This window comes from Psittacula echo (genome assembly GCF_963264785.1).
Source record: "Psittacula echo genome assembly, chromosome: 7".
Lineage (NCBI taxonomy): Eukaryota > Metazoa > Chordata > Aves > Psittaciformes > Psittacidae > Psittacula > Psittacula echo.
In genome coordinates, this window is record NC_137740.1 from 60,680,402 (window position 1) to 60,708,075 (window position 27,674).

Here is a 27,674-nt window from a genome sequence, read left to right on the forward strand (position 1 = left end):
CCTTTCTCAGTGGGCTAAGGCAGAGAGGGTCTTGTTTTCATTTGCCTAGGAGAATGCAGAGATAGGAAATCTGCAATGCATCGCCCCTAGGCCACAGGATAGAGATAGGAATACTTTCCCCCCCCCAAAAGCCTTTATTCTACATAAACACTTCATTTTTAGGCATCTCAGTGATGGCAGATTGTCACTTTTGCTGCCTCACGGGAAACAGAGTTCTGTTCCTGGAGCAAGTCAGACCTACTGTGATAAATTCCAGATGAGATATGGGAAAGCCAGGGAGGTCTGGCTTGAGTGAAAGATTCAACTTGGAAAGATGCACAATGACTAAATGGCCAGTCTAGGTGCACTCGGAGGATAAGCAGGCAGTAACAGGAGGCAGCAGTAGCAACTTGTATTTTTTCAGATTTCTCATCTCTTCCCACTGCTGTTTCCAACGGAAGGGCCAGGGAACGTGTAGATCTTGCTATGTTAACGGCACTCAGATCTCCTCTGATACAAGGGACATGCTGGTCTAAACTAGCACTGATGCAGTACTTGATGTTTAACTCCCCATGCAGCAAAGAGCTACTCTATCATTGTCTTCAGTGGAATTTTAGCTTAAGAATAAATAAGCAAATACTTAAATCAATCCCTAAGTGATCATCTTAGGTGAGTCATACATATAAGCACCTTTGAAATACCAGCATTTCAGAGCAGCATATGGAACTAGCAGGGAAGAATTCCACATTTCAGTAAAAATAAAAGCGCTGATCCCAGAGCTTTGGTTTTCAGTGTCTCCCAGGCAGGATGTCGTGTACTTGTGTGGGTGGGTGAAGATCGGAAGGGCACAGGCCTTTCCTACACTTCCAGCATGTTCACCACCCCCAGTTCTGATGGAAGGTGCTGCAGTAAAGAAAACAGCACATTTTCAGCCATAACTCTGTGTTTTTCCTTTGTGGTCTGTTTATAGTTCATGGATCGTACTTTAGAATGTTCTTTCACGGACTAATAGGCACTATACTTACCACAAATATAGATCAGTAACGAAACCCACTGGAATATCTCCATCTGTGTAACTAAAGAAAAAAGCCAGAAGACTTCGTATCTTACAGTTAAACAATTCATTAACAAGAAATAGCTCATGTAACTGGAATTATTGGCCTATTTCTTCATAGTTCTATCACTTCTAAATATTTACACATTTATAACTGCAGGCAAACACACTGCAATCCGAAAACGTGCTCTGTGGTTTTTATACTGCGGTGCATAGTCCAATCATGTACATAAACCTCATGTTTATCCCTGTATTTCCCAAATCCTAATAGAAATTTCAAACCTTTAAATTGGGTTTATACTATGCTTCTGGATGTAGCTGAACTTCGTGTATAAGAATGACATCATTGTTTCGGGAGTAACTAGCCTTACATGAGAAGAGGAAAATCAGAAGCAGACTTTTAAGAGGAAAATATCAAACAAAATAAATGGTTTGAACACAATATATGATGCTTTTGGGTGCTATAAATGTTTTATTGTTACTTGTTTGGGAAGAACTGCATAACTCACTGGGGCTCCACAACTTGTGAGTAATGCAGCCATCTCAAAATCCAACAGATTTATCAGTCATGGTGTTCAAATGAAAATCCAGGATCTCATTTCCTCCTAAGTCCTCATAAATTTGACCCAGTGTTTAACAATGGCTCATCTGCATGTGTTCCCTTACATTTATACAAGTGCACACAACTTGGCTTAAAAAGTGGACCCTGATGGGAATATTTTAGTGCCAGAGTGTTAAATTCTAGTTGCAACTTTTAAAATAGAAGCACCAGGAACTTCAGAAACCGGTCACCTATAGCAGTAATTACAGGAGATACAGTACTGCAGTCAGAGACTTTGTCCTAGAAACTAACAATCGTTCACATTATTCTGCATAGACAGTAACTCACATCTAGGTGAAGCTACAGCCTCATTGCTTGTTACACTGAGCCTCACTGTGTTCTGACCTGGGGCCACGTTTCATCCTCCTGTTACAGGCAGAGGAGAGTGGCACCAGATGGTGATTTTCTGGGGTTGCTTCAACGCTTTGTGGTGGTGAACCCCACCTGCCTTCCAGCTGATAGAGCACCCACAGAACCCTTCTAGCACCTTCCAGAGAAGCCTCTGCCCTGGTAAGTCGACTCAGCCTAGCTCTAAGCACAGCATCTGGCCCGTGTAGGTCCTTACTATACTGCTCCTTGCACCCTGCTACTACTGCCCTGCAGCGGTGTCATGGTGTCTACAGGCAAGATCCTGCAGAGGATCTTGCTGTAAGGCAGCTACCTACCTACCTGGCAGTTCCTGGGTCTTCCAATGCGGTTCTTCATTGGTAAAGCTACTGTACTGCAACTGAATTCTGCAGCAGCAGTACTGCTGCACCCAGATCAGTGAGAAGCATTTCGCTGGGAAAGTTTTCTGTAAATAACGCCTCTGTTGATTGTTGCCTCAACTTCTATTATTATTATCATCGAGTTTATTATTATCATCATTATTTCAAATTATGTGGCTTATGGGTGTGCACAGGCTTGTTCCTGCTCACAGCCAGCCTCCCTCCTCCTCTTCTGTGCGACCGGAGCCTGTTCCTGTTGCATCCCGTTGCGACATTGCAACTGAAGGCTTGTGGTGTCCCGTGTGGCGGCCGCGGCGGGAGCCCATCCATGCGGGAAGCCCTGCTCCTATTCCCATGCAAACGTTTTTGTTACTCATAACTGTTGTTTCAAAAAGCGAGTGGAACCCGAGCCCCCGAGGAGCGCCAAGGCTCGCTTATCGGGGTTAATTTTAAGGTGCCATACAAAGACTCCCCGCGAAAGACGCAAGAGCCGAATGCTCCCGGGAGCCGCAGCCGCCTCGCAGCCCACCCGGGTCTGCAGCGCGAATGATTTAAGCGGCCGCGGGATTCAGGGGAGCGCAGCGAGCGGAGCGGCCCCGGCAGCGCCGGGAAGGGCTGCGGGGCGAGCGCAGGGCTCGCTGTGTGCCCGCAGCCCGGCGGCCGCGGGGCGGTGCGGCGCGGCGCGGCGCTGTGCATGCCGGGCGCGGGGAGGCGCGGGCAGGAAGCGCTCGCTCCCGGCCGAGCCGAGCCCAGCCCGTGTGCAGCCGGCGGCGGGGGCGGGCACTGCCGCGCCGGTGCCGGTGGGGCTGGGGCACGGCGCAGAGCTGCGGCCGAGGCAGCGGCGGGATGGGGTTGGCTTCCTGAAGCGGCGGGGGGCGGGCGGGAGGGGGCTGGTTCTGCATTTCTGTCCCTCTCCTCTTCCCTCCTGCCCCGCTCTCCTAAGTTCGCGCTGTGCCGCGGCCCCTCCGGAGCGGCTGGCTGCCCCTGCCCGGCTCCCGGCGCTGCCCGCGGCGGGGCGGGCGGGGACAGCGGGGAGCCGAGGCGACCCGAGCACCGGCCCGCCGCCCTCGGGGAGGCTGTGCTCCAGGGAGCAGCGGGGGGGAGGCGGCTGGCACAGGCGCTGGGCTCTCGTCGCCCGCCCCCCGGCGACGCCGCCGTCTGCCCAGCGCTGGCAGCCCCGGGAGATGGTGACACATGAAGCGTGCGGGAAGGACCATGGTTGAGAGGACCAGCAAGTTCTTGCTGATCGTGGCCGTCTCGGTGTGCTTCATGCTTATCCTGTACCAGTACGTGGGGCCGGGGCTCAGCCTGGGTTCCCCCAGTGGCCGCTCCTACTCGGAGGAGCTGGACCTCTTTCCCACGCCGGACCCGCACTACGTGAAGAAGTACTACTTCCCCGTGCGGGAGCTGGAGCGGGAGCTCGCCTTCGACATGAAGGGCGAGGACGTGATCGTCTTCCTGCATATCCAGAAGACCGGCGGCACCACCTTTGGCCGGCACCTAGTGCAAAACGTGCGGCTGGAGGTGCCCTGCGACTGCCGTCCCGGGCAGAAGAAGTGCACCTGCTACCGCCCCAACCGCCGGGAGACCTGGCTCTTCTCCCGCTTCTCCACCGGCTGGAGCTGCGGGCTGCACGCCGACTGGACCGAGCTCACCAACTGCGTGCCCGGGGTGCTGGACCGCCGGGAGAGCGCCGCCGCCAAGACGCCCAGGTACCGGCCCGCCGCTGCTCCCCCCCGGGCCGCGCACCCTGCCCGAGCCCCTTCCCTGTGCAGCCCCCCTCCCTGTGCGTTGTAGCGTGTAGGTGATGTGTCGTGCCCCAACCTGTCGTGAACCTTTCCTCAGCTGGTTCACCTGTCCCGTCCTCCCCTCCTGTCCTCCAGGCTGTGCCCTGCACCTTCTCCTCTGCGTTCCCAGGCAAATACTCAGCTCTTTTCCCTCCTCCCACGGAGCTGGTATGCTGCACCCTCAGCCCTTGGTCTTCTGCTCTAGCAGCCCGGGTGGACCCCGTAGCAAGCCTATGTGTTTGTGCCACTTACTCTCTTTTGTGAACGCTTAGTCTTTATTTCAGACCTCACTTGCCACTTTTTAGTCCCCATTTCGCTGTATCGTTAGCCTCAAGCTTGCCTTTGTAATCAGCTGTGCCATGATCTGTGCACCCCTTTTTCTTTCTCCAGTGCAACCGAGAGGCACACCAGTCCTCATTCTTTCACCCACCCTAGTCTGCCTGATAATTTTTTTGCACGTTGCAGAAAGCATTCTTTAAACGCCTTTTGTATGTTCCTTGCTGTTTACTCCTGATGGGACAGCTGAGGTGAAATCTTTGGGGGAAAGGAGCTACCCTGTACATATTCCTTATATCTCCCCCATCTGTGCACCAGGAGAAGAGGGAGTGCCATCATAAAGCACCCCTCAGTGCATCCCTGTTGAATACCCAGTATATTTCTGCCCTCTTACTCCATTATTTCTCTACCTTGGTCTCTATAGATTATAAGCTTCAGAGGAATTTTCTGTTTGAAGTACTCTGGTAAAGACAATGGATTATAGTAAGATCTCCTAAGATTATGTTCTTTTAGCTCAGTAGACCTTTGTGTCTTTCCTTTCATTTTCGCTGGTTTTTAACAGCACACACACCTTCCTTGACACATCAGTGTTTTTATTACGACCCTTTGAAACTTTAAGGCAAACAGATTACATTCTTAAACGTGTCCAAGATCTTATGCTAATATTTGCTTAGGCCATAAGCTTTATTTATATGTATATTGTTAATACCATGCATAATCCCGTTAGTGAAACGTGGCCTTTAAGAAAGTATGTTCTAGCATCAGAACTGCTTTTCTCTCATTTTTCTTTCACTGGAGCTGCATGCAATTGCTGGGGTTCTTTATTGTCTCTCTCATGATTGCTGCTGTTTTCAACCCGTTTCAGTGTTAGTCACCCAAGTACTATGCTCAGATTGCTGTCATGCTGCCTGATCCAGAAGCAGCAAGCTGAACTATGTAGCTAAAGGGCTGAGTATTCAGGCTTTCCTCTGGTCTCTTATAATAAGGTACTTGAAAACACCTATGAGTAAAATACCCTTAGCCCATCTGGTTGCAGTTAAGATTGTAGTGAAGTGTTTTAAGAACAAATGCACAAAGTTCAAATCTGATTAAAAAAGAAAAAAAGATTAAAAATTAGCTGTTTTGTGAACCTTGGCACTTGGCTGGGAAACCATTAACCTGCTATAAAGACTTGTGTGGTTTTGTCAGTTGTCTTGGAGTTTTGGGAATCTTGTGTGCTTCAGTTGGCAGTTTTATACTAAAAATCTGCTATGTGTTCGGTATAGAACTGTCTCATCCTATTTAGCAGTTGGGATTTTGTAGAGGTACCTGAGAACAGGGCACTTCAGGTTGTGAAGTAGCAGTTCCTTACTGCAGCTCAGAGGAAGCTGAGAACCAGAAGCCTATTGCCTCATGTCAAATGCTTGTAAATAAGATTTTCTTTGCCATTTGTTGTGGCACATCAAGAGCTGTAAGCTTCTACATGCTGCTTAATTCTCTTGGTTTTGGGGTGTGCAGGAAAAATAATTAATCCTGGCCTGTTCCCTCGTGTCTCTGCATAGCCATAAATAGTTCTGCTTAATGTGGTCTCTCTACTTCCCTGAAGTCTAAATTAGAACTTTTTCAGCAGTGTAAGAACTCTGATGTGGAAGGTTTAGATAATTTACGGTTTATCACCTTGGTCTATTAAGTAAAACTCAGAATTTACTGTTCGTTGTATCCTGGGGTGGTTTTGGTGCAATGAACAGCTGCTGCTTATTCTAATAATACTGGCCTAGGGTACTGCTCTGTTGTCCTGTGCTGGTAGGCACCTTCTCCAAACTCGTACTTATTTCATGTCTAAGAAAATTAGGAATAAGGCAGACAGTGCTTGCTTAAAATAGAAATTTGATGGAGTTTCTTCGCTGGAAAAAAGATAGTCTTGTGTTATGCCCATTACACAAAGAACAGTGTAACTTTATTTCTCTGTTGTGAATGCTGGCTCTCTTCTGTTGAAACACGGCATGTTTTTACATAAGGTATATGCTAGAGACGCTACTGTCTTATAATGGAACTGAGCTATGAAAGTATATCTCACAAGAAAAAGAGAAAGGAGCAGCAAAGCACCATTCCAGCAGGGTTCACTCACATTCTAATATTACCCACTCTGGGCTTTGGAGTACAGTCTTCAAATTCAGCTTTTAAAGCCTCTGCCTGTTCTACCTAATGCAAAGTTTAAACCTTTTTTCTTCCAACTGTATGTTTAGCCCCCCAAAACAAAGCAGCTGACTTGTGATGACAAATAAATCTGCCTTCTAGTGAATGTTGGAAAGCATGAAGGTCATTCAGTATTGACCACATGTACAAATCATGAGCTTCAAACTGTTAACTTGGTAAGCAATATGGTTTTGTCACTGCACAGTGCCTTGTTGCACTACGTTCCATAACCTGTGCATGGTACATAAATTTACAATGCAATTGCTCTTTTTATTGTTCCGCTGTTCTGTGTTAGACTTAATGATTAGAAGCCCTAGATTGCCAGAGAGTGCCTTTTGTTGTTCCTTCTTTCTGTCTTTTGCATTGATAGAGTAAGCCGTTAGAGATGGGTGTTTTAAAGAGTCAGGACTCTTTAAAAAGCCCCCAAACAACAAACTACTGGTTCTCTTCCCCTTCCCACCCCCCTGCTAGTGACTTTCCCTGTTTTGTATTCAAGAGACTTCTGGACAAGCACTTCTTGAATCAAATGTTGTGTTTTATACACAGCCAGTAAACGAAAGAGATTGATTTGTTTGGGGGCTGTAAAACTTGGGACTCCAGGGAACTCCGAGGCTACCTGTGTTTCTCAGTTAAATCTCTTAGGTGTAGTTCTCATCATGCCTTTAGTAGAGAGGAAATTCCAAGATTTTGGGAATGGAGGCCTACTTATTCCTTCTACTGTTAGGCATAAATAACTGCTGGAAAAGACTTTTTTTTTCAGCAGCAGTAATACTAGGGTGTGTGCTTGAGTCATCACGATGATATTTCAGAAAGCAGAGGCTAAGCACTTTCTGTGAACTGCTCCCTTAAATTTATCTCACCTAAAACTGCAAGAGATCTAATCTCTCTGCAGTTGACGCGGAAAAAAAGCCAAACTCGGGTCTTTAGTTTGGCTTCTAGAGTTAGAAAAATCTCCGAAGGGATCCACTAGTAACTTGGCTGTCTCCTTTGTTAAAGGACTGAATGAAAGCCCTTGGAGGTGTTGGAAAGGTTTCCTTCTTAGCCCCCAAAGGAAATGGGGTTGTGTGTCCTTCTGGCTGTGTCCTCCTTCCCTGCTCCCGAGACAAGAGCAGAGCTAGGTGTTCCTTGTAGGATGCTTCACGCGTGAGCTTGGCTCTTAATGTAATGTGCTGCAGAAACAAACTGTGCTGAAGGAATGTTTCCTTTACTCCCTCAAAAGAAAAATAAGTAACAAATCCCAAACCACCCCCCAGAAAACCCCAAAACAAGACAAAGCCAAAACCCAGCCTAGGCTTTGTTGCTATCCTGCTGCTTTCTTCTGCCTCAGGAAAACAAGAGTGTCTAAGCTGGCATTTTCCTGAAGACACATTATGCACATGGAAAGGATTTTAAGGCATACAGCTCCTTTAAAACTGTTCCATGCAAGCTGCCTGTTGCTGTGCAGAACCCGTATAGTCAGTAAAGTGCTGGAAGGGCATTGCTGGCTCTGTGTTCCCCCTCTCACACACGTGCTCTGCCTTCTGCTATGCTGTTTCAAGCACCAGGTAGATTTATTTATTCTTTGTGATGAGCCTTCTCAAGACACTAGCTTAGGCTTGGCTTTGTGCGTGTAGTTCTGTGCTCATCTCTCCTACAAGTTTGGTTTCAGAGTTCATCTATGGACAGAAAAAAAAGACATAAGTATTTCTTAGTGAGTTTAAAACATGTGCGTCTTTCCAATGTCAGTGTTTTTTCTCAAGATTTCGTATGCTTTAGAAATAAAAAAACCCATAATCCACAGACTTTTATGTAAAAAGCCCATGGCAGGTTAGTAAAACCTGCTGTTAAATACATCAGTCCAAGGTTTAGAAGCTCTCTGATAAGCTATTTACAGCTTATGTTTTGGGTTGTGGTTTTTGGTTTTTGTTTAAGAAACAATTAACAGGGCTCGGCAGTTTGTTAGGTTTGATTTTTCTGAAGTGTGAACTTTCACAGCTTCCAACCACAGATCTGTCCCTTTGCAGGGATCTGTTCTTGATGAGGTTTTTATTGTATGTGTGCTTAGGAGCTGCAGAGACACGTTGTCAAGAGACCAACTGTTTGAAAGTGAAAGGCTTTACCAAATCACTCTTATAATATTAGCACTTTCTGAAAGCTTAGGCTTATCGTTCTTTGTGGATCTGTGTGTGCAGGGGGTTGTGAAATACTTGTCTGCAGGGAGCAAGGGGCATATTTTCCACTCACCAATTTGACTCAGACTAGTTTTTCTTAAAGACTGCTGGGAAAATACCAGTATAAAGCTATTTTCAGTAGCCTGATTCTTTGCATGTGAAGTATTTTCAAGGCCTGCTAGTCTGATCCGAAACCTTTTGCACCTGGTTGTGCTCACCCATAAAGCCAGGTTGGTCTTTCTGAGCCCAATAATTCTGAGGGGCCATATAGTTTCATAGTGGAAATCCTAAAACCTGACATAGTAACTGAAAGTTGGAACTCTTCAAATAGGTGCCTTATGTTTGAGGTACTGTATTAGGTGAGCTTCAGAGTTTTGGCTAGTATACCAGGTTTCATTAGTCTTCCTATTTTTTCCTTTTGTTGGCAGAACAAAAGGATGTGCCCTTAGATATGTCCCTACTTGAGCGTGTACTTACACTCACCTGATTTTGCAAAACTATGCATTTGGTTGCTTCTTATCAATCTTTAACCAAAAATTGCATCATGACATAGTAATTCTGGGTTTTTTCTGCCTTGAAGTTTGCAGACACTCATTACCTAGACCTCAGATTTTGCCTTTTTGCCCTTATTTTCCACTCTGTAAATAAAAATCTGTGCTGTTCTGAGAAAAGCCTTTTTTAAAAACAATTCAGAAATAAATACTTTAAAGGAGCTGGCTTGCGTTTTATTCCTAACTGAGCTGAATGCTTTGATACATACTGTCAGTGTAAGGACAGTCTTTAAGGAATGGTCCGCTGTAAATGCACAGCTGATGCGTTATTTCCACCACACTAGTTCAAGCAGATTTTTTGAGGCTTATTCCTTGGAGATGACAGTTTGTACCCTTTTGTGTGAAACATCTTGGCCAAAGCAATGCCATGCCCTGTTTTCAGGGCCCTGCTGAAAGGTCCTCTTTTGTCACTTTGAAATGCCAGTTGGAGGCCTTTTCCCTAGTGCTTGTTGAGCAATTCCCGTGTATGTCTCTCTTTTCCAAATTATTGGGACCTTGAGCAATGCCACCTCGTGAACTTTATGTCACATCTTGAAAGAAATCTGTGACTCAGGAGAATTGCTGTGATTTAAGGATATTTGGCCTCATTAGTGTTGTAGGGGCTTTACGTGAAAAACAGTGTGTGATCTTCAAGTATGTAAGTTTGATGTTCCGTGATGGAAGAGCTGCAGCCTTTACCCGGTGTCACTGCATGGGGCACACCTGGCTATACGTTTTGAGGCCTCTTCTCTGCAGGAGACTGGGGGAGATCTTGTAGTTGGATATTAGTATGTGAACTGCAAGAGGTTTTATTACCTCATAAGAAAGCACTGCTAGAGGAGATTATGTTATAACTCGGAGATTATTATGGTAGTGCCTTCCCTCTGGGCCATCTGTTTCTTCTGGGAAGGAGGAAGAGATTAGCTTCCTCTTCTGGCTTCTTCCTCCATTGATTTGCAGGCCTAGGCTTTGATGGGTTTGTTCAGCAGAAGCCTTTGGCTGCCTGTGGTAGAAATTGGAGGAGTGTAACCTGGGACCTGTTTTCTAGAAGATGATTCGGGATATGCAGGCCCAGAGTTAAGAAAACTCCTTCGTGAGTTTGTTTCAGAGGTGAAATTGATGTGCCATATCTGAGTCACATTTGTACACAATGCCCATGCTTCCAGCAATCATCAGAGTCCTAGATGACTCCTTGCCAGCATGTTCCTAATCCAAATGTTAGTCGCAACAGTGACAAGCGGAGGCACAGAAGAGTCATGATAGAGATTAGTCAAAGGGGTTGTGGCTGTGGTATTTTAGCTGCTTTGACCTGGAAGCAAGGGGTGACTGTACAGATAGAACACACCTGATTTTAAATTGTTAGGAACATCTGGCTTGTAGAATGTAACGCACATGTTCTGAGTCTCCCTACTGTACATCCTGCTGTCACTTACAGGCTGTGGCTTTTGTACATCCCACACTGGGAAAGCAGCATGGACAATTGCCTTCAGTCAGTCACAGAACCAAGGTCACTGCTTGGTGTCTCTCTGTTTTAAACTTCCAGTTATTTGACAGTGGCTTTACCAGATTTGTGGTTGTAATGCTTTCAATAGCTAACATTTTGTCAGTGAACACTTGGGTTTGTGCTTGCCTGAGACAGCCAAAGTGGCATAGTCTAACTCCACAGAGCTTACCTTTGTTCATGCTTGTATTTCCAGGAAGTCTTAGAGCAGATAGAAATTTTCCATTATTGACTGAAATTGTGCATTGTCAAGCAAAGGTGAAGCATGGTCTTTAATTCCTCATACTTGTGATAGCTGCCAAGTCAAGGTTGTCTTTCTGACGGCGCCTTGCTTGGTGTGGATGGAAGGGAAACATCAGAAAGCAAATGTCTTCCTAAACAAAGATGTAAGTGATAGTGTGCTTAAGGAGTATATAAAGTACAGGAGGAACACAAAGCTGAAGTAGTCCATTACAAATTCTCTTGTTTCTGAAATGATGGTTGACCTTAAACCCAACCAAACAAATATCTCTACTTTTTCTAAAGGAATTAAAGTAGAATTGTTGAGGAAAAATAACCACTACTGTCGATTCAAGGCAACACAGTTTCTGTAATTGCTGTTTGATCTATTTTTGTTCACCTTTCTATTTCCGTGATGGAGAACTCTGCTGAAAATCCAGTCTTGAGAATCCCTCTGAAGAGTCCTTTGGAGATTACTGCCACAAAGAGCCTTAAACACCTCTGTACTGTAGGATGTCAAGTTTCAGATCCGAAGAGGATGCTTCGGATAGTCTTGTGTGTTACTGCCAAAGGAGGAGCTATTTACCAATGCATGGCTACTGGAGCCTGAGATATCTCATGACTGGAAGAAGTGTTTTCGGGAAAGGTCCAGGCAGAGAGAGGTTGTCAAAAGAAAAGCACATCGTATACTTAACAGGGCTTAGTTGTTTCTGCTTGTATTAAATGGCACACGTCCATTCTCATTTCTGTGTTTAGCTTCAGAAGTATAATATACTGTGCTGGATGCTGCTTCATCCCTCCAACGGCTGAGTAGTGATAAGGATATGTAACATTCTGAGGCATCTCTGTTCTGATGAAGCATCCAGAAATGATTAAAAAACTCCTCTTGTCCACCTCCAACTATAACCTGCATTTCTCAGCAGTACTAATTACAAAGCTCTCTCACCTGTGTATCTCAAAACCTCTTATAGTAGGTAGCACCTGGTGTTACATTCATTTACAACCTAAAACAACTCTGAAGTGGTCTGTCCTAAAGCTGGCTTTGGACATAAATCTCAGACATCCACGTTAATGTACTGACCTTTCCTGCCCGGTGACTGTCTCCTTCAGAAGCAACCAGTTTCTTAGCATGCTATTACTACTTTGCTCTGTACTTTCCTTCCTTTCAGCCTACAAATGGTAAATTCCACCTAGTAGCTCACCTATGTTTTTATAGAGGAAATATTTCACAATTTCCTGCCAATTTAAACAAGAAAACAGTGATTTGCAATTAACTTTTTATGGTCTGACTGTGTGCTTGCTTCATAACTAATCTCAAGCCTATTAAGCAGAGATTCTTTGATTACACCTCACTGCAGATTGAAATATTATCATTCCTTTTATGGATCTCCTCTATGCAGGGGGGGAGCTCTGAGCTTCCTGAGCTGCCTTTGCAGTTTGTTTTTAAAATACACTGAATTTCCTTTTTGGCTAATGTTAATCTTGAAATGCTAAGAAGGTGATCTGAGGCTTTCTGGCCAAATAGCATTGCTTAAGGGTTTCAGAATGCCTGGTGACTTTTCATTGTCTGATTTCAGGTATGCTGAAAGGTGACTGGTTTCTGAGTAAGAGCTAAACAAGTAAAAGTGCTGCCTTCTAAAAACTCCTTCGATATATGGGAGCTACTCCATCTTTTAGCTTTAGTACTTGTGTTAATTAAGACATACACATGTATAAGCTGATTACAAGGAAATATTTAGTGACATTTGAAAGAAGATCTTGTGAGGAGCACGCTTTCTTTTTTCCATTTTTTGTATGAAATAGGTTAAAGAAAGAAGTCTTTTGGGGATTTTTTTGCATTTTTTCCTCTCGGGTGTCTCAGAAGAATTAAATGTCCAAACAAATAGTGTAAAAATAGAATTGACTTTTTTGTTTAAACTAACAGTTCTTCCAGCTGTGACCCCCTTGCTCTCAGTAAAGATTTCAGTTAGGATACCTGTGACCCTCTATCAAGTGTTGGGAAAAAAATCAATGCCTCATAGCTAACACAAACAGCAGCAGCCTGCTGACTCACCGCTTTCCTGACAGGTTTTCTCTCCTGGTGAAGATGGGGAAAGAGCAAGGAGTACAAGAATTGCAGAGTATAATCACAATCAGTCAACCATCCCTTCTGTTAACATGCCCTAAATCATAAAAGACAGCATTACCTTCTTCTGTTCTTTAGCACTTTCTTGCCACCTGTACCTTTGTTTTAGGTCTTTGAAAGAGAAAAGACAGATTTGAGTTGAGTCCTTCTGCAAGGAGGAAGATTGAACAGATTGATCCTGGCTACTGGAGCAAGTACAGTAAGGGTCATTTAGATTAAAATCCCATTAAGGGAAATACTTTATCCATCATATACTGTACAGGGAAGCCAGTAAATATGCACAGGAACCCTTTCAGGTAGGGAAATGATCTCTTCTAGGGGCATAAAACTGGAACTTTTTCCAAGCATCTGAGTATATTTACTGATATACCAACCACTGATTATACAGTTGTGGTTGGTGGTGTTATTTGCAACACCTCCAAATAAATCCTGAGCGTTTTTTTTGCCCTCAAGTTTTCCTTTGCTTTATTTGACCAGATTTCCATATGTATTTAAAACCAACAGCATCTTTCTAGTGTGTACATAGCCTGACTCCAGTAGAGCCTTAGACCTGGCTGGACGCAGACATTACAATTGATTTCACCATTGTTGTAGTGAGGTTCTGTGTTTTTACCAGCCATACGGTTACGTATATCAGGATTCCTACTGTTGTTACTGGGAGCTTTGATTTTTGAAGTGTGGTATTACAGTAAGTACTAATGACTCAGTATTGCCCTTCTGTATTCAGGCCATTGTTTAGGCACAGCATTCAATCCTGATCTCTCTCCTGAGCTTTGCGAACAGGCTTTGTCTGAGCAGGGCATTATTTCTTCATGATATCTGAACAAGCTTTATTTTCCATTTCCTGAACTAACACTTTCCTCCAGGTTGGCATCATCCTGTACCTTGTTCTATACTATCTTCCTGAACTTAAAAAAATCTTTCTCTTTCCCTTCAGAGATCTCTTACTGACTAAGCCTTCTCACTCTCAAGTTACTAGAAGTAGTATTTGAACTCTGAGTCAGCTAGTAGTCCCCAGTTCCATCACACCTTGAATTTTCAGGCGAATTCAGTCACACTTTCTAATCTGTGTACAAAGGGAGAAGTTTCCTGTGTTGAAATGCAAAGTTCCTTGCTTGCTTTTCATGACCAAGAGCTCATAGACCTGCACTGTTGTACGCATGATGCATGCTGTTATCAATGGAAAAGGTTAGCCTTGGGGTTTTGCTTAGACATCCTCACAATTGTTTGGTGCTGGGGCAGGAGCTGAAATGTTAGGGTCCTTTTCTGTTGGATGCTTAGATTACGTGAAGGTTGTGTCATCTTTGCTTAGATGCCCATAGCTTAAGTCTTCTCCCTGTGTGGTGTGCAAGCCATGCTCAGAATTGTCCCCTATACCCAAAATGTCCTGCAATGTGCTCCAAACAATCTGCTCACATTTTGGGTGCTACTAAAGTAATCACTTAATAAAGAAGTGAAATCAGCTGTATTGTCTTAGTAAGAGAAAATGCATTTAATAGGATGAGTTATTACTCTTGCAAGACATCACAGGCTTTGTTAAATTATGGAAAGTCAGAAGAGAGTGAAATAATCCACTTAAACCCATCCTTGGTTTTTTGGCTTTTTTTTGGTTCTTTAACCAAGGTTTTTGTCCACCTTTCTTAGTCATGGTGTGGTCATGTGCATGCATGAAGAACCAAAAATCGCTGAATGATAAGTGAATTTTGATTTTAAAAGATAACTCTGTCTTTGGCTATTCCTGAGAAGAGAGGGCTGGCTGGAGGTGATCTCTTCCTTCTGAGTGTGTTAAGGAGGGCCTGAAAAGCAGCTGCCACAGTTGTATTCGTATGAACTTGGGTTTGGTCATATGTCATGAGGAGTGACGTGACTCCCACCAAAGAGGGAGTATCAAGAAGTTGTTCCATGGCAGGACGACTTGTATTTAACTTTTGGTTGTAAAAGGAGCATCTGAAGTTGGAGGATAGAAGAAAAACGAATTAATCGGTCCACAGCTGAGGATGAGGAAAAAAGAAGAAACCATGCATACCTTGTATTGACTAGGATTTTCAGGTATTAGATGGTTTGTTAGTTACCAATAAAGGTTTTTGCAAATAACCATCAAGTCATTGATATTGGTAAAGATACAGTTTGAATTTCTCACCTTGCCTTCCAGCAAATACCTTTGCCTTTGGGAGTTCTGTAGGATTTGATGCTGAAACTGTGTAATTGTTTAAAGGAATAATATTGGACTGCCATGTGCAAGAAAGATACTTGGGAAGTCTAGGTGGATAAATATAGTACATGGGACAGCTTAGTGAATTTTAAAGGCATTGGAACCTGGCTTCTAGAACATAATTAGGTCTTCAACTGGCAACTGCTGTGAGTATGTTTTTATGATTTAGGCAACTCCTTGGAAGAATAATTTGGCAAGTTCTGTCTAACTTTTAACTTCTCAGTGTGTTTGCTACCTTTAGACAACTGAAAAGGTCATGGGTTTGCCTTCAGCCAGCCTGAAGATTTTCCATGCTCTGACATGCTGCTTATAGCAGCTTCTGTGATGAAGCAATGCATTAAAGAAGAAAGGTGTCTTTCCCTGAAAGCCTAAACAAAGCTCAGTGGAGGTCTCAAAAATGAGGATTAGTGCTTTGAATGGATTCACTTGCGGAGGCTGCGCTATGGAGGTTTTACACCGTCCTTTCTGGTTTTTTCAGTTTGGGATACAGGTTCCTGTGTGGTAAGGGGATCAGTGTGGCCAAACATGGTGTTGCATGAGGGAGAAGAATCGCGTGTTCTTTCTGCCTGGAGGTGGCTGGCTCTGTGTGTCCTGCTTGCTCAGGCCGGGGCTGAAGCCGTATCACTTTCATGGGCCTGTGGGTCAAATGTCTGTGTCTTCCTTGAACTTCTTTTCTCAGAAGCATGACTGAAGGTTTCTCAGGTTTATGCTTATGCCAGCAGTTCTTTATCCAGGTGCTAACCTGACTGTGGTGGCAGTTCCTGGGAAGAAGTATTCCTGTAGTTAGCTGAAATGTTTCCACAGTGCTTATAACGGTAGCTGTCAGCGGGAGAAATACACTTGTTTTGTCTGAACCTTTGAAATCAGTTGATGAAAGCAGTTTTGTGTACTCTAATAGGATTTCACCGACTGGAAAGCAGTAGGAAATTGTCCATCCTATTTCCATCCCAGCAAAAAGCCTAGCCAGGAGTGTGGAAGTTGGGTATTACAAAAGCTAGGTTGTTGCCCATATTATCAGGTACTCCAGGGAAGCTAGCAGAAACTGTTCTTAACACGGGTGTCTGTCCCAGCTTGCTCAGGCAAGCTTTTCAGTTTGTTTGACAGTGCTAAGACTGGGTTATGCACACTATTTGCGCAGCCAGCTTTTATGCTGCTAAACGGTAAGGTGATACCTGGTGGGGGCCTGGGGTTTGTAGCTGTTGAGCACAGGTTTTATATTCCTCCCCAACAGCTGAGCTCTCAAGTGCAGGGGTTACTTCTCTCATGACACCTGGGGAAACTGTGCTCTGTTCCCCACCCATTGCCACCAAAGCAGCAAACTCTTTTGGTGCCTAAAAAGGGAATATTCTTGCTGTACCTGGCAGTCAGTTTGTATTTGCGAATAGCCCCGGAATCATCTCCAAAAGGCAGCAGAGAGCTTTACCTACTTTTCACATCCAGGGAAAGTGCTACTTGCCACCTGATCTGAAGTATTTTAACAGTAGTTGGTTTTTATTGTATTATCCGTTCCATGGTTCACCGTGGAGCTCTTTTGAAACAGGTTGCCTGCACAAAAGTGGAGACGTGTTTGTATCCCATTAGTTTCTCAGTCTTGAAAACACGGATGACGAAGCCACTACCTAGCAAAGGTACGTAAGGGCTGTTGTTCTAGAAGAGCATATATGTGGGATGTGTATGTGTGCGTCCTCTCTTTCCCCAAATTCCTCTTGCCATGGGATATGCCAGGATAGCAAATCTAGAATTACTATATGTGCATGTTGAGTGCGCATCCATGTGCTCACACCCCAAGGAGTGTTGTACAGTACAGTCATTCCTGTCTCAGGATTTCATGAAGGAGTAAGCTTGGATTGGACTCCGTAACTGCAAGAAGATTTCCTGGCACTCAATCCGATGGTATGGGTAAAGATCATCTAAATCAGTTTTCTAAGTAACCTGAAACAAGCACAGAAGTAAATCTTCTTGCAGACTGTCCGCAGCTTGACTGCTTCCATTTGGAAATAACTTCCCCCTGAGGCTTCCTCTTAAAAGGCCTTCTTGATGAGAGCATTTTCTTCCTTGTGCTCTAGCTAGTGTTGGAGAGGGAGGACTTGACACTTGAGGTGTAGTCGGGCTGTAATGACAATATAAATCACAATAGCAAGGGTGCAACTGCAGTTTGTAAAACTTACTGGATGAGCACTCGTTTGCCTGCCTGGATAGTGGTTGGCTGTGATAAAGCGCTGGTTGTCAGTGTAACACCCAGCTGGAAATCTCGCATTGAAATTGAAGGATGGATTTTTTTTGAACGTTTGGGAGATGTGGGATGCTTGGTGTGCCAAATACTTCAGGCAGGATGAATCCGCCCCTTTCCTAACCAGGATTTTTCCTGACTTATGAAGTTATTTGGGGATTGTCATAAGAAGTCTGCTTTCTGGATTGAAGCCCAGCCAATCCCAAATCTGGAAATAACTGCTCATGAGAACAAAAAGAGCAGTTATATTTGTCAACTATACTATGGTGGGTAAGCGAGATTTAGAGGCTGTTGCTTAGTGCAGAAGGGATCCGAGAGCAGCTTTCTCTTGGGGAAGTCAGTAGTATTACTTACATACAGAGGAGTTTGTATGGCTCTTTACTCCTTCTTTTCATGGGAGTATGTGCTTGTGTTAGGATGTTTGCGAAAGTTTAAACCAAACCAAGTTAAAATAGATGCATTGAACTCAAGCAGGATGTTGTATCTGCGTGAGCAATGACATCTTGAATTGTTCTGAAAAGAATTTTGTAATCTGTGCAAAAAAAACCCTAAAGCCCTGCTCTAGATCGGAAGCAGAGCTAGTGAATTCCAGAGATGTCAGCTGTGCAGTTCCTGGATACTTCAGGACTTACTGCATAGTGCATGCTGTTTATTATCTCAGTCTCAAAAAGAAGAACTCCTTCATGTGAAGTGGTCTCTCTGGGGTCAGTGAGGAGAGAATATGAGGGGGAAATGACTGGGCGTTAACAACTTCCCACAGGATAAAGCGCAAACAGTCCTCCCTTCAAACAAATCCAGTTACTGGATGAGAACAGGAACTCTGAATCTTAGTGGATTTCTGCAATTAAGAATATAGGCCTCGTGCTCCAGAAAAGAATTAAGCAAGTGTTTACAGTGGTGAGGGAACTCCGAGTAGGAGCTGGTTAAACCAATTCATTTTGGTTATTGGCCTTTCTTCGCCCTTCTTATTTAAAACTAATTTAAATGTACTAACAGCTAAAGTTAGAATTCCACTACGTGTCACGTCATCTTTTCTCTTTTCACCCTCCTTGATGATGCAGGTTGAAACAAAGGGCTAGTTGTTCAGGCTGTCTTTAAACTCCATAAAAGTTCACATGCTTCTAAGCCATGCTTTTAAATCACACCTCCAAGCCTGTATAGGAAGGCTACAGGCAAGTTTTGACAAAGTCGTTCTTCTTTCTGTTCAGCACACAGATGGTGTCAAAGGAGAGGGAGGAGGAATATAAGCATGAGAGTGATATTTGTAAGTGCTCTGCTTGACTAGAGATGGAGCTGGGACCAGTGCCTTGAGGTCATGTAAGGAGATACCTGGAGCTTTTTGCCCCCAGGTCACTAGATCAATGCAGAACATGCTTAATGTGCTAAAAGCTCATCTCCATCTGGTCAGTACATTCAATGATGCTCTTAGGTGACAGATGTCCTCTCTGCAAATGCACCTATCCATAGGGCACTAAATAGACCCCTATTTCTTTTACGTGTAAGATTGAATTAAATGGAGGAATTCAGCTAGGTGAATGGCCAGGTCATTAATGATGTCGTTAGGGCTTCCTCTCATGATTCCTGATTTCTTCAGCTACCCTCTACGTCATGCCAGAGTGCTCTTCCGCTCTTTGTAAATCAAATAGTGATGCTAGAATGGGACACAGGTACAGCGTGTCACCATTGTTGGAGCATACGTTAACAGCTGTGTCAAAACTGCAATCGTAACCTCCATGGATCATCTCATTTTAATTCTGTGATATAAGGAGTATCCCAACTTGTATTTAAGTGCTTCTTGGACACAAGGACCGAAAATGTTTAAACTTGCGCAGGTTAGAAAAGTTGCCTCAAAGGCACACAGAGTGGGGAGTAGGCAAAACCCAGCTTTTGAAATTAGACTTTTTGACTTCAGTCACAGTGGGAGTCACTTCAGTAGCTTGGGCAGATGCTGGGTGCTCTTATTTTTCCTTTCCTTTGTAGTGACAGCTCTGCAGCAGTTTTTATGAGGATGTTAAGCTAGCCTAGGAGACAGGAGCAGCTTTCCGATATACCAGATGGCAGGAAGACAGAAAGAGATGCTGCATTCGTACCAGAAATAAACATGGAGCTGGGCGTTAGATACGGAGTTCAGCTTTCTCAACATTCGTACGGTTTTGTAGGTGGGGTTCTGGTTCATACCTTGTTGTGTTGTGTTGCCCTTGTTGGGAGGGAAGGGAGGTGTGTCTGAAGTGCGTGCTGTTAGGGGCATGACTCCATTAACAAGTTGGTGCAAGGCGAGGGTGTGGATCTCTGGCAGGTCATGGCTCTGCTTGGCCTGCCCCATGCTTGCTCTTCTCCCGTGGGTAGGGTGCAGTGTTTCAGCCTCAGTGAAAATGGGTGAGCTGCTTCATGCCTGCTGGATGACAACAACATGCCCACGGGTTTCATGGCATCGTGGGCATACTGTAAGTGTAAATGGTAACATACCCTCAAGATTGCAAGGTAAAACCTGTTGTGGTCGGCTTGAGGAGCTACAGTATTACAGCCTGCTTCAGAGGGGAAGGTTAGTGAACATCTCTGCTGTATTCTGGAGTCAAAAGTATTTGCTGTTTCTTTTGCTTGCTACAGCAGTCTTTTTCAGAGGCAAGAACAGTGCCATCACATCGGCAGGAGCTCCGGTACAAATGCTGTACAGAGCTTCCCTGCATTAACCCTTTTTCTCACACACCAGAGCAAACGTCCTGTCACAATTTCTTTATTTTTCTTCTGACCATTTGGTGCCACCTTCCCTCTTCATCTCTATTCGTCTAGTATCAGGGAGGAAACTGTAATCACAGGCACTCAGCTAACTCTCAACCTGAGAAAAATGGACTTAGTTTATTTGGCTGGAAGCCACAGAACTGAGTGAACCTGTCACAGGATTCTTAGCCATTTATGAGTAAAGTCTGGGTTTAGTTTCAATGATTTAGCAATGAAATTCAAGCACGGTAACAGTTGTGGTTCGTGGTCTCAGGAGAGGTGCTCTAAAGGACTTCACTTGCAGCTCTCTCCTCGGAGCCCTTGTGTCAGTGGGAGGGCTCAGACCAGGGCTATGGCTCACCCGGCTGTCAGGAGATCAGGTGTCGTGCTGAGGAGCGCTGCTATGGGATTGATCTCATCTGGAGAGGATGGAATGGGACTCATGTCTCTGACAGGAAAAAGGGTTGGGCTGTTCGTGCAAACTTGTAGCTCAGAGCAGTTGGCTTCACTGGCAAGAAGACAGAGGCTCTAGTGCAACTAGTCTTTGTCTGGCCGTGTGTGGCAGCACTACTTGGTTTATGTGCTGCGTCTGATTGTATCCTGGTAGAAAAAGGAGGGAGCAAGAGGACACTGGGAGGTACCTTAGTTCACTGGCCAAGAATCTCCATTTAGTCTTCAGGCTTTTCCTGGCTTAATTTTGCATGGCTTCGGTGAGGCTGCACTGTTATGCATCTAATTTATAGGGTGCAGTCTCCGACAGGCTGTTTCTGGGTTTTGCTAGTCCTCATCCAACATGCTGTTCCCATGAACAGAGAGATGTGGGAGCTTTAGATTGTCAGAAGCTTTGACAGGCACGATGGATGTGCCAGAGGTTCTGAAAAAGCGGATTTGGAACCATGGTTTTGAGGAAACACCTTCTTGTCACTGAGTGATCTTCTGTATGAGAATTGCTGTACATGAGCACGCAGCTGCCCCATTTCCAATCTTTTTAACTCTACCTATGTAGGTACAAAGTTTAGCATGATCAGGTTCAGCAGCTCCAATGCCTCTTTAGCTGTGCAGTCAATCCTCAGCAAGAAACATCAAATGTGTCCTTCAGAGTTGAGGAATCGGGGTTTCTGTTCTTTGGGGGTTTTGAGTGAAGCAGCAAGAAAAATCCCTGGTTTTTAATCTGAGGATTCTGAAGGGGTGGAGTAAAAGTGCATGGTTTATTCTTTTGTTTCATTTTTCTCTCCTTCAGAGAACAGATGTTAGTTATGTTTATGTCATGCCAGTGCTAAAGGCTTGCCTTGACTTCAGCAGCAGCATTACTGAGGAAAGAAAATGAAAAAGCAAGAAAAGTTTCCTGCCATGCCACAGAGCACGTATGAATTACTGCAAAATGTTGACTTGCACTTCCCAATTTTGGCAGGAAACGAGGCAGGAAATCCTTTATTAAAAACCTTGTCCTAAGAATCTCTAGTGGCACAATGTGATTATGTTGGCAAGGGACTCTGGAAAGGTGCTTGAGCTTCTATCGAGCAGTGACAGCATCTCTGTATGCTTTGGCAGTTGTTGCTTCTTGCCCCACACTGACATTTCAAGAGAACAGTCAGTGTCTGCTGAATGGGGGCATGGAGGTGAAAATGTAATAGAGCAACATTTTCAACTCCAGCACAGTCTACTTTGGCACGCACCACACTGCCTTCTCCACAGGGGTTTGCATGTTCTGTGGAGTGGGCTGGACTGAAATTAAGAGTTTACAACTTTAATTGTAGCGTTTGCTGTATGAGTGTGCTTATCTGTATAGATGTGTGTGTAATGACTCGTGGTGTTCTGAAGCTTTTCTGCGTGCTCTCGTCCACGGACAGTTCAAGCTATATACAGAAGGCATCACCAGTGCTGCGGTAACGTTCATGTTCTTCTGCTGAGCTCTCTCCCGGTGTCCATCGTCCTTTCAGAACCCAAGGGCACAAACTGCCTCAAAGGTACCTCAGATTAAAACATCAGGAATCTCACCAAGTCTGGTCCTGACTGCCCAGTTATAAACATTTATCTCTGTTGTTGCTAGGCTGTTAACACCAAATGCAGACCTGGGATTTGGTTTGAGTCAGTGCCATTTGAACCTTACATAAAAACACTACAAATAACCCTACCAGGCTAAACAGAAATCACACGTGTAATTCCTTCCAAGGAATCTAGATACCTTGATATGTTTTCTGCCCGTAACCTCCCAGGTGAGAATTAAGACTTGTTGCTCTTTGTCTTGAAAGGTTTTTTTTCTCTCCGTATTTGTATTGAACAATTTTACTGTTCACTGCTACTCTCCTACTTTCAACTGAGAGGTGGTGATCAAGCAACTCTGTCATCATCCTGGGTTCACATGCCTTATTATCCTTTTACTTGAAGGCTGTATCACTGTTTTTCAGGAAGACCAAGACAGTTCGGTTAGTTTGTGATTCGGACATGGGGAAGGTCTGGTCTACTTCTGCCTTGTCTGGATAGGGAAGAGCAGCAAGGAGTCATTCAAAGTCAGGGAAAAGAAATTAATTCCCAAACCTCATAAATGGTGCTGGACTGCAAAAGCTAACACTAACTTCGCCCCTTTGTGCAACATTTATTTCCTCTACAATCAAATTCCAAATCCCACTCAGAGTTGTCTAGAATTGCTGTCTTTTCGTTTTCCTTCTGAGGACTGATAGAACCAGTAAGAGAGAGGCAATACTAAGCCCAGCTTCCACTTCAGTGACTCATCTCCCATTTCCAACAGATGGTTGCTTTCTTCATTGACTAGCCTCTCCGCAGATTCCCAGTTCAGTACAGGACAGCCACATGGCAGCGTGGGATATAAAGAAGATAATAGGACACTTCCCTTGTAAATCCCTTAAAGATGCCCTGCAGATGGTAGACACCATAAAACAGGGAGGAGGCGGGAGAGGGGGAAAAAACCTACACGCTTAGATTATGTTACCTGAAGAACATTGCTCTGTTGCGTTGATAATTGCTGGTCCTTGGTGTGGTTTTGATTCAGGCCAGTCAATGATCTCAGAAACAAATTTTGGGCATTGTTCAGGAAGTAGCAAAGGCTGTGACCACTTCCAGTGCATGCAAAGAAAAGATCTGGGAACGTGTAATTCACTGCTAGGTACTTATCTTTAACAGCCTTATCAAGGTTCCATCTTTAGATGATGGCTGGTTTAGGTCAGCTCTAAGGACCGTACCTAATGTCTAATGGGAAGAGCAGCATAGGGATCAGGTCTTCTTTACAGTGATGTCTTACAGTCTTGTAGAATGACCCCTTTTTGAGAGTGAAGTGACACACAGTGGCCTTCTCCATGTCCAAATCACAGACCAATTGAACAGTCTTGGTCTTTTGGAAAACAGTAATATAGCCTTCAAGAAAAATGATAACAGCGTGTGAGAACCCAGGATGATGACAGAGTTGCTTGATCACCACTTCTTCCTTCTTAATGCTCCAGCAGGCATGCCTGCTTCTTCCTTTGCTAAAATACCTTTGATTCTGGGTCAAGGAAAGAGGAACTGAAAAGTTGTTTGCAAGCTTACAGACCATTGGCAACACTCAGAAATAGGCAGCTGGCCTGTGGTTTCCTGGGGTTTTGTTTGTTTTCCCATTTCAAGGAGGAAGACAAACACTTTATGTCTTCCTCTGGGGGAAGCACCTGTATGGTGGGTGCACAGAGTCCTCAGTGGAGATGAAACCTTTAAAGCATCTCACAAACACCAAGTAACCCAGTGGCATGTGCAAGGCAGTAGAATGCCCCTTCCTGCCCCATCTTTTGTCCTCAGGAGGTGCAAACAAACATCACGTTGTCATCCCAGAATAGGAGCCTCGGCACTAGGAAGGATAATGTTACCCTGCCTTGTTCTCACTGTTTTAATAACTCTATTTTGATGCTTGTTTTGGAAATAATTAGAATTCTACTCAAGCCTGTCCAAGCAGCATTGGTGCCTTGGTAACTGAAGAGCTGCTTCTCTCACAAGTGTTTTAATGAGATGTAGTGCAGCATGTTTGTGAGGATTGCGGACCATTTGGACTGCTTGGACTGCCTTGAGACACTGGTATTTACAGAATGCGTTTGATTGACCTTCACCTTTAACTGGCCCAAACCGGGTATGTTTTAGATGAAGCCAGTGATGTAACCTTGCTGCAAATAAGGGAAGAATGGGAACTGATACAAAATGAGTTAGTTTTTCTAGGACATCTTATCCCACTGAATACCATTTGTCCCAGTGTAAATTTCATGGAGTTCAATTCTGGAGCCATCCTTTTCTGCCCCTCTAATTTAGGAGGCACTAAGGAGCACAAGTGCCTGGCCTATGGAGCTGCAGAGCTGGCACCTGCCTGCTTATTGATTTTTCCAAAGCTATGCCTAACAAAATATTTTATGGCATCCAATGATCAGTGCAATTAGACAGTAAAAACCCACTACATTTATTTTTATTTCTAAGCCATAAAGAGAAAAATGGGCGCATTATATGCTATGCATAGATACATATAACATATATAAAATTGTGTTTAAATGGGAAACAGGCAGCTTTTCTTATCTTTCTCAGTGTGTTATGGTTGTTCTCTCCTCACTTGCAAAAGACAGAAGGTCCTGAAACAAGCAAGGAGTGGGCAGGAGGTAAAGCTTTTCTAATAGAAGCAGCAGTGTTTAGTGCCTGCAGCCATGTCTTGTTGTAAATGCAATCTACGCACTGTTGTCAGTGGAACAAAACTATCATATCATCCTTGGCTAATACTTCGATAACCAAATGAGTGAATATATGAAGACTACAAAATGAGCTAAAACATCTGCAAGTTTCCTCTTGGAGAGATTAGAAGCAGTAAGCGTGATTCAGAGTATTGAATAGACTATACAGGAGCTGATCCAAACTGAGAGTGCCTTGGAGAGGTTCACCTGAGGATAGTAATGTGCATCCATAAGACAGAATTAAATCTCCTGCTCTGGTTATTGTCACCTTCTGTAAGGTGACTCCTCACTAGTGTGAGGAGTTTTTCATACTACTTGTAGGCAGAAGCTGCTGTCTGGGGGCAAGTATTTTCCAAGCCTATGTCAGTGACAAGCCTTTTAAACAGTGCCTTTGCCTCAGAAAGCTCATTGGAAATTCTGTGCTTCCTTTATCTGTCAAAATAAGTGGTGGTGAGCAAAATGAAAATCATTGTGGATTTCCTACCTCGTTTGGAAAGTCCGAGTCAAGAACTGTTGCTCTCCATTGCTCTCCAAGTGTACTAAGACTGCATGCTAGGTCCTAACCTGGAGCTCCGTGCTGCAAAGCTCCATAGTTCTGCTCTCAGAAGTGGCAAAGCAAGGCTGTTGGAGGCTGGGGGCTTCATTTATGATATTGAGAGCACAAAAGGCATGGTTTCTTAGAAAGTACACAAGTCTAATATAGAAACATAGATTAGTAGGCCTAAAAAGTACAATATTTCCAGAGCTATAAAGTGACAATGTCTTGAAAAGGGGCGTAAGAGAGACTCTTGCTTAGTGGGCACTTTCTTCGGGTTAACTGGGAACAGCAGGTTAAAATTCTCCTAGACTACTTCTGCCCTTACTTTTCTGTGGCATTCTGGAGTATTTGCAGTTTTGAAACGGATAGATTAGTAGGGAGTTGCAAGGAATAATCTAATTTGTATTATTACTAAGTTTTCCTTGCTAGTCATAGAATATCATAAACTATGTAGTTTAACTTGGTGATATGGTTTTAGGCAGAATTACTACTAAGAATAGGCTTGGGCTTCTGTCGTAGAAATCATGGTAAGCTCATGTTTTTTCCTGCCTGGGAAGACTGCTGAATATCTTACAGGGCCAAGCCCTTTCTAACTGAAAATTCTGGACACATAGGTCCATTTTTTTTTTCCTTTTCCCTGCTTTAATTTCCTTTTCCTTTCTGCCATCTGAAACTGCCACTTCTTATTGTCTGGTCTATCTTTTGTCAATTGGTTTTACGTATCGAAGTGTAAAATGCCCCTTATTTTTATGTAGAGTACTCGGAAAGGAACAGGACCAATATCTTCCCTATTCCAATAAAGCCCTGTGTTAACCCTTGAAGTTTTTGACAGGTGCCCTTTAAGTAGTGAGTAATGTAATGGGAAGAATTGGGAGCTCTTCTGTGAAATGACAGGATAGATAACCCACAGACGATTCTTATTTGCCTGATGCATCCTCCCCACAGGCCTTTGTTCTTCAGATATTTGATAGCTAAAACATCAAGGGGAAATGTGCTTTCTAGCTTTGCCATTTGAGTTCTCAGACCGCTGTGTGGAAAATGCAGAGAAGAGGTAGGCATGATTTCCTCTTTTTAATGAGGTCACTGATTTCACTGTTCTGTACAAAATGTGTTTGAGCTGTAGCTGAATCATGGGCAGACTTGTCAAGGCAGCTTGGTTTTATTTTGCTTAGGTTTGCTGGCTGGACAGTTGCATTAGCTGCTAGGAAAGAGGAAGGTTCAAGTTCTTTTAAATGAAACATCACTCCTGCACAATTTGGTGATCTTGGCCTTGTATGTCCTGTGAAAATCTTTGCACTTGGTGCTGTTGGATGGTCCTTCAAAGATCTGTGTTATGGATTGATGCTTATAATTCAGCAACGGTCAGTGTCAGGTTGTTGAGTACAGTCTGTGAACTATGAATGTGGTCAATTTGAAGTAAGAGTTCCAAGAGTTAAATATGGAATAAGGTGGGGTAAGAAATGGAAGATTAAGAGAAAAAAGCTAGCAGTGAAAACTGAATAGTTGCAAGTGGGTACCTTGCAGCTCATACCCAAAAGCTGGCATATCATGTCATGATAGCTTTTATACCAGTGGTTGCTGGGGAGCTCTTTGTATTGAAGAGAAGTCACCCAGTAACTCTAAAGCAAAGTGTTTTAAAGAAATGGATAATATGTGTGTGTGTGTATGTATATATATAGTCAGAACAGTTTTATCCTTGGTTGTTTCTAAGGGAGCTGGGGAGGATCAGTGAGGTGAGAGAGGAAAAGGGAGCATTTAAGGGAGGCGTTCTTTATTCCCCTCTGATTCGCTACCTAAAAAAAAAACTTGTAAAATGTGCATATGCCACATTAGGAAAGAAAGCCTCAGTGATTCATTTTGTTTGTCTTAGTTGAACAGTAATAGGAGAAACAACTTACTACCTCAATAAACTAGTTCAATGTTGTATAGTAAACTGTTTACAACTGCCATTAAGTTTCCTCAGCCCAGAGTTACCAAACCTGATTTTTACATACATGAAACACTGGCAGTGACTGTTTGTAAGCATTTCAGGTTGGTATATGAAAAAGCAAAAGCCTTTAACAAGTGTGTTTTTGAAAATATGTTGAAAATGTCATGTCTGAAGTTTTATTTGGGTTGCGTTACTAACTGTATGTCCAAGGATACGCTCTCAGACATGACTGGTGTCTCTTCTCATAT

General features: G+C 43.9%; 1 protein-coding gene across 1 annotated transcript in view; it reads left to right on the forward strand.

Annotated features, from left to right (window-relative positions):
* Positions 1-3,535: 3,535 nt before the first annotated feature.
* HS6ST1 (heparan sulfate 6-O-sulfotransferase 1) overlaps positions 3,536-27,674 on the forward strand; it is a gene marked incomplete at both ends in the record, with an annotated part of 187,338 nt that continues 163,199 nt past the window's right edge. The window contains one exon of the mRNA XM_080623489.1: positions 3,536-4,053. Coding sequence (XP_080479615.1) covers positions 3,536-4,053 — 518 coding nt within the window. The remainder of the gene's footprint in view (positions 4,054-27,674) is intronic.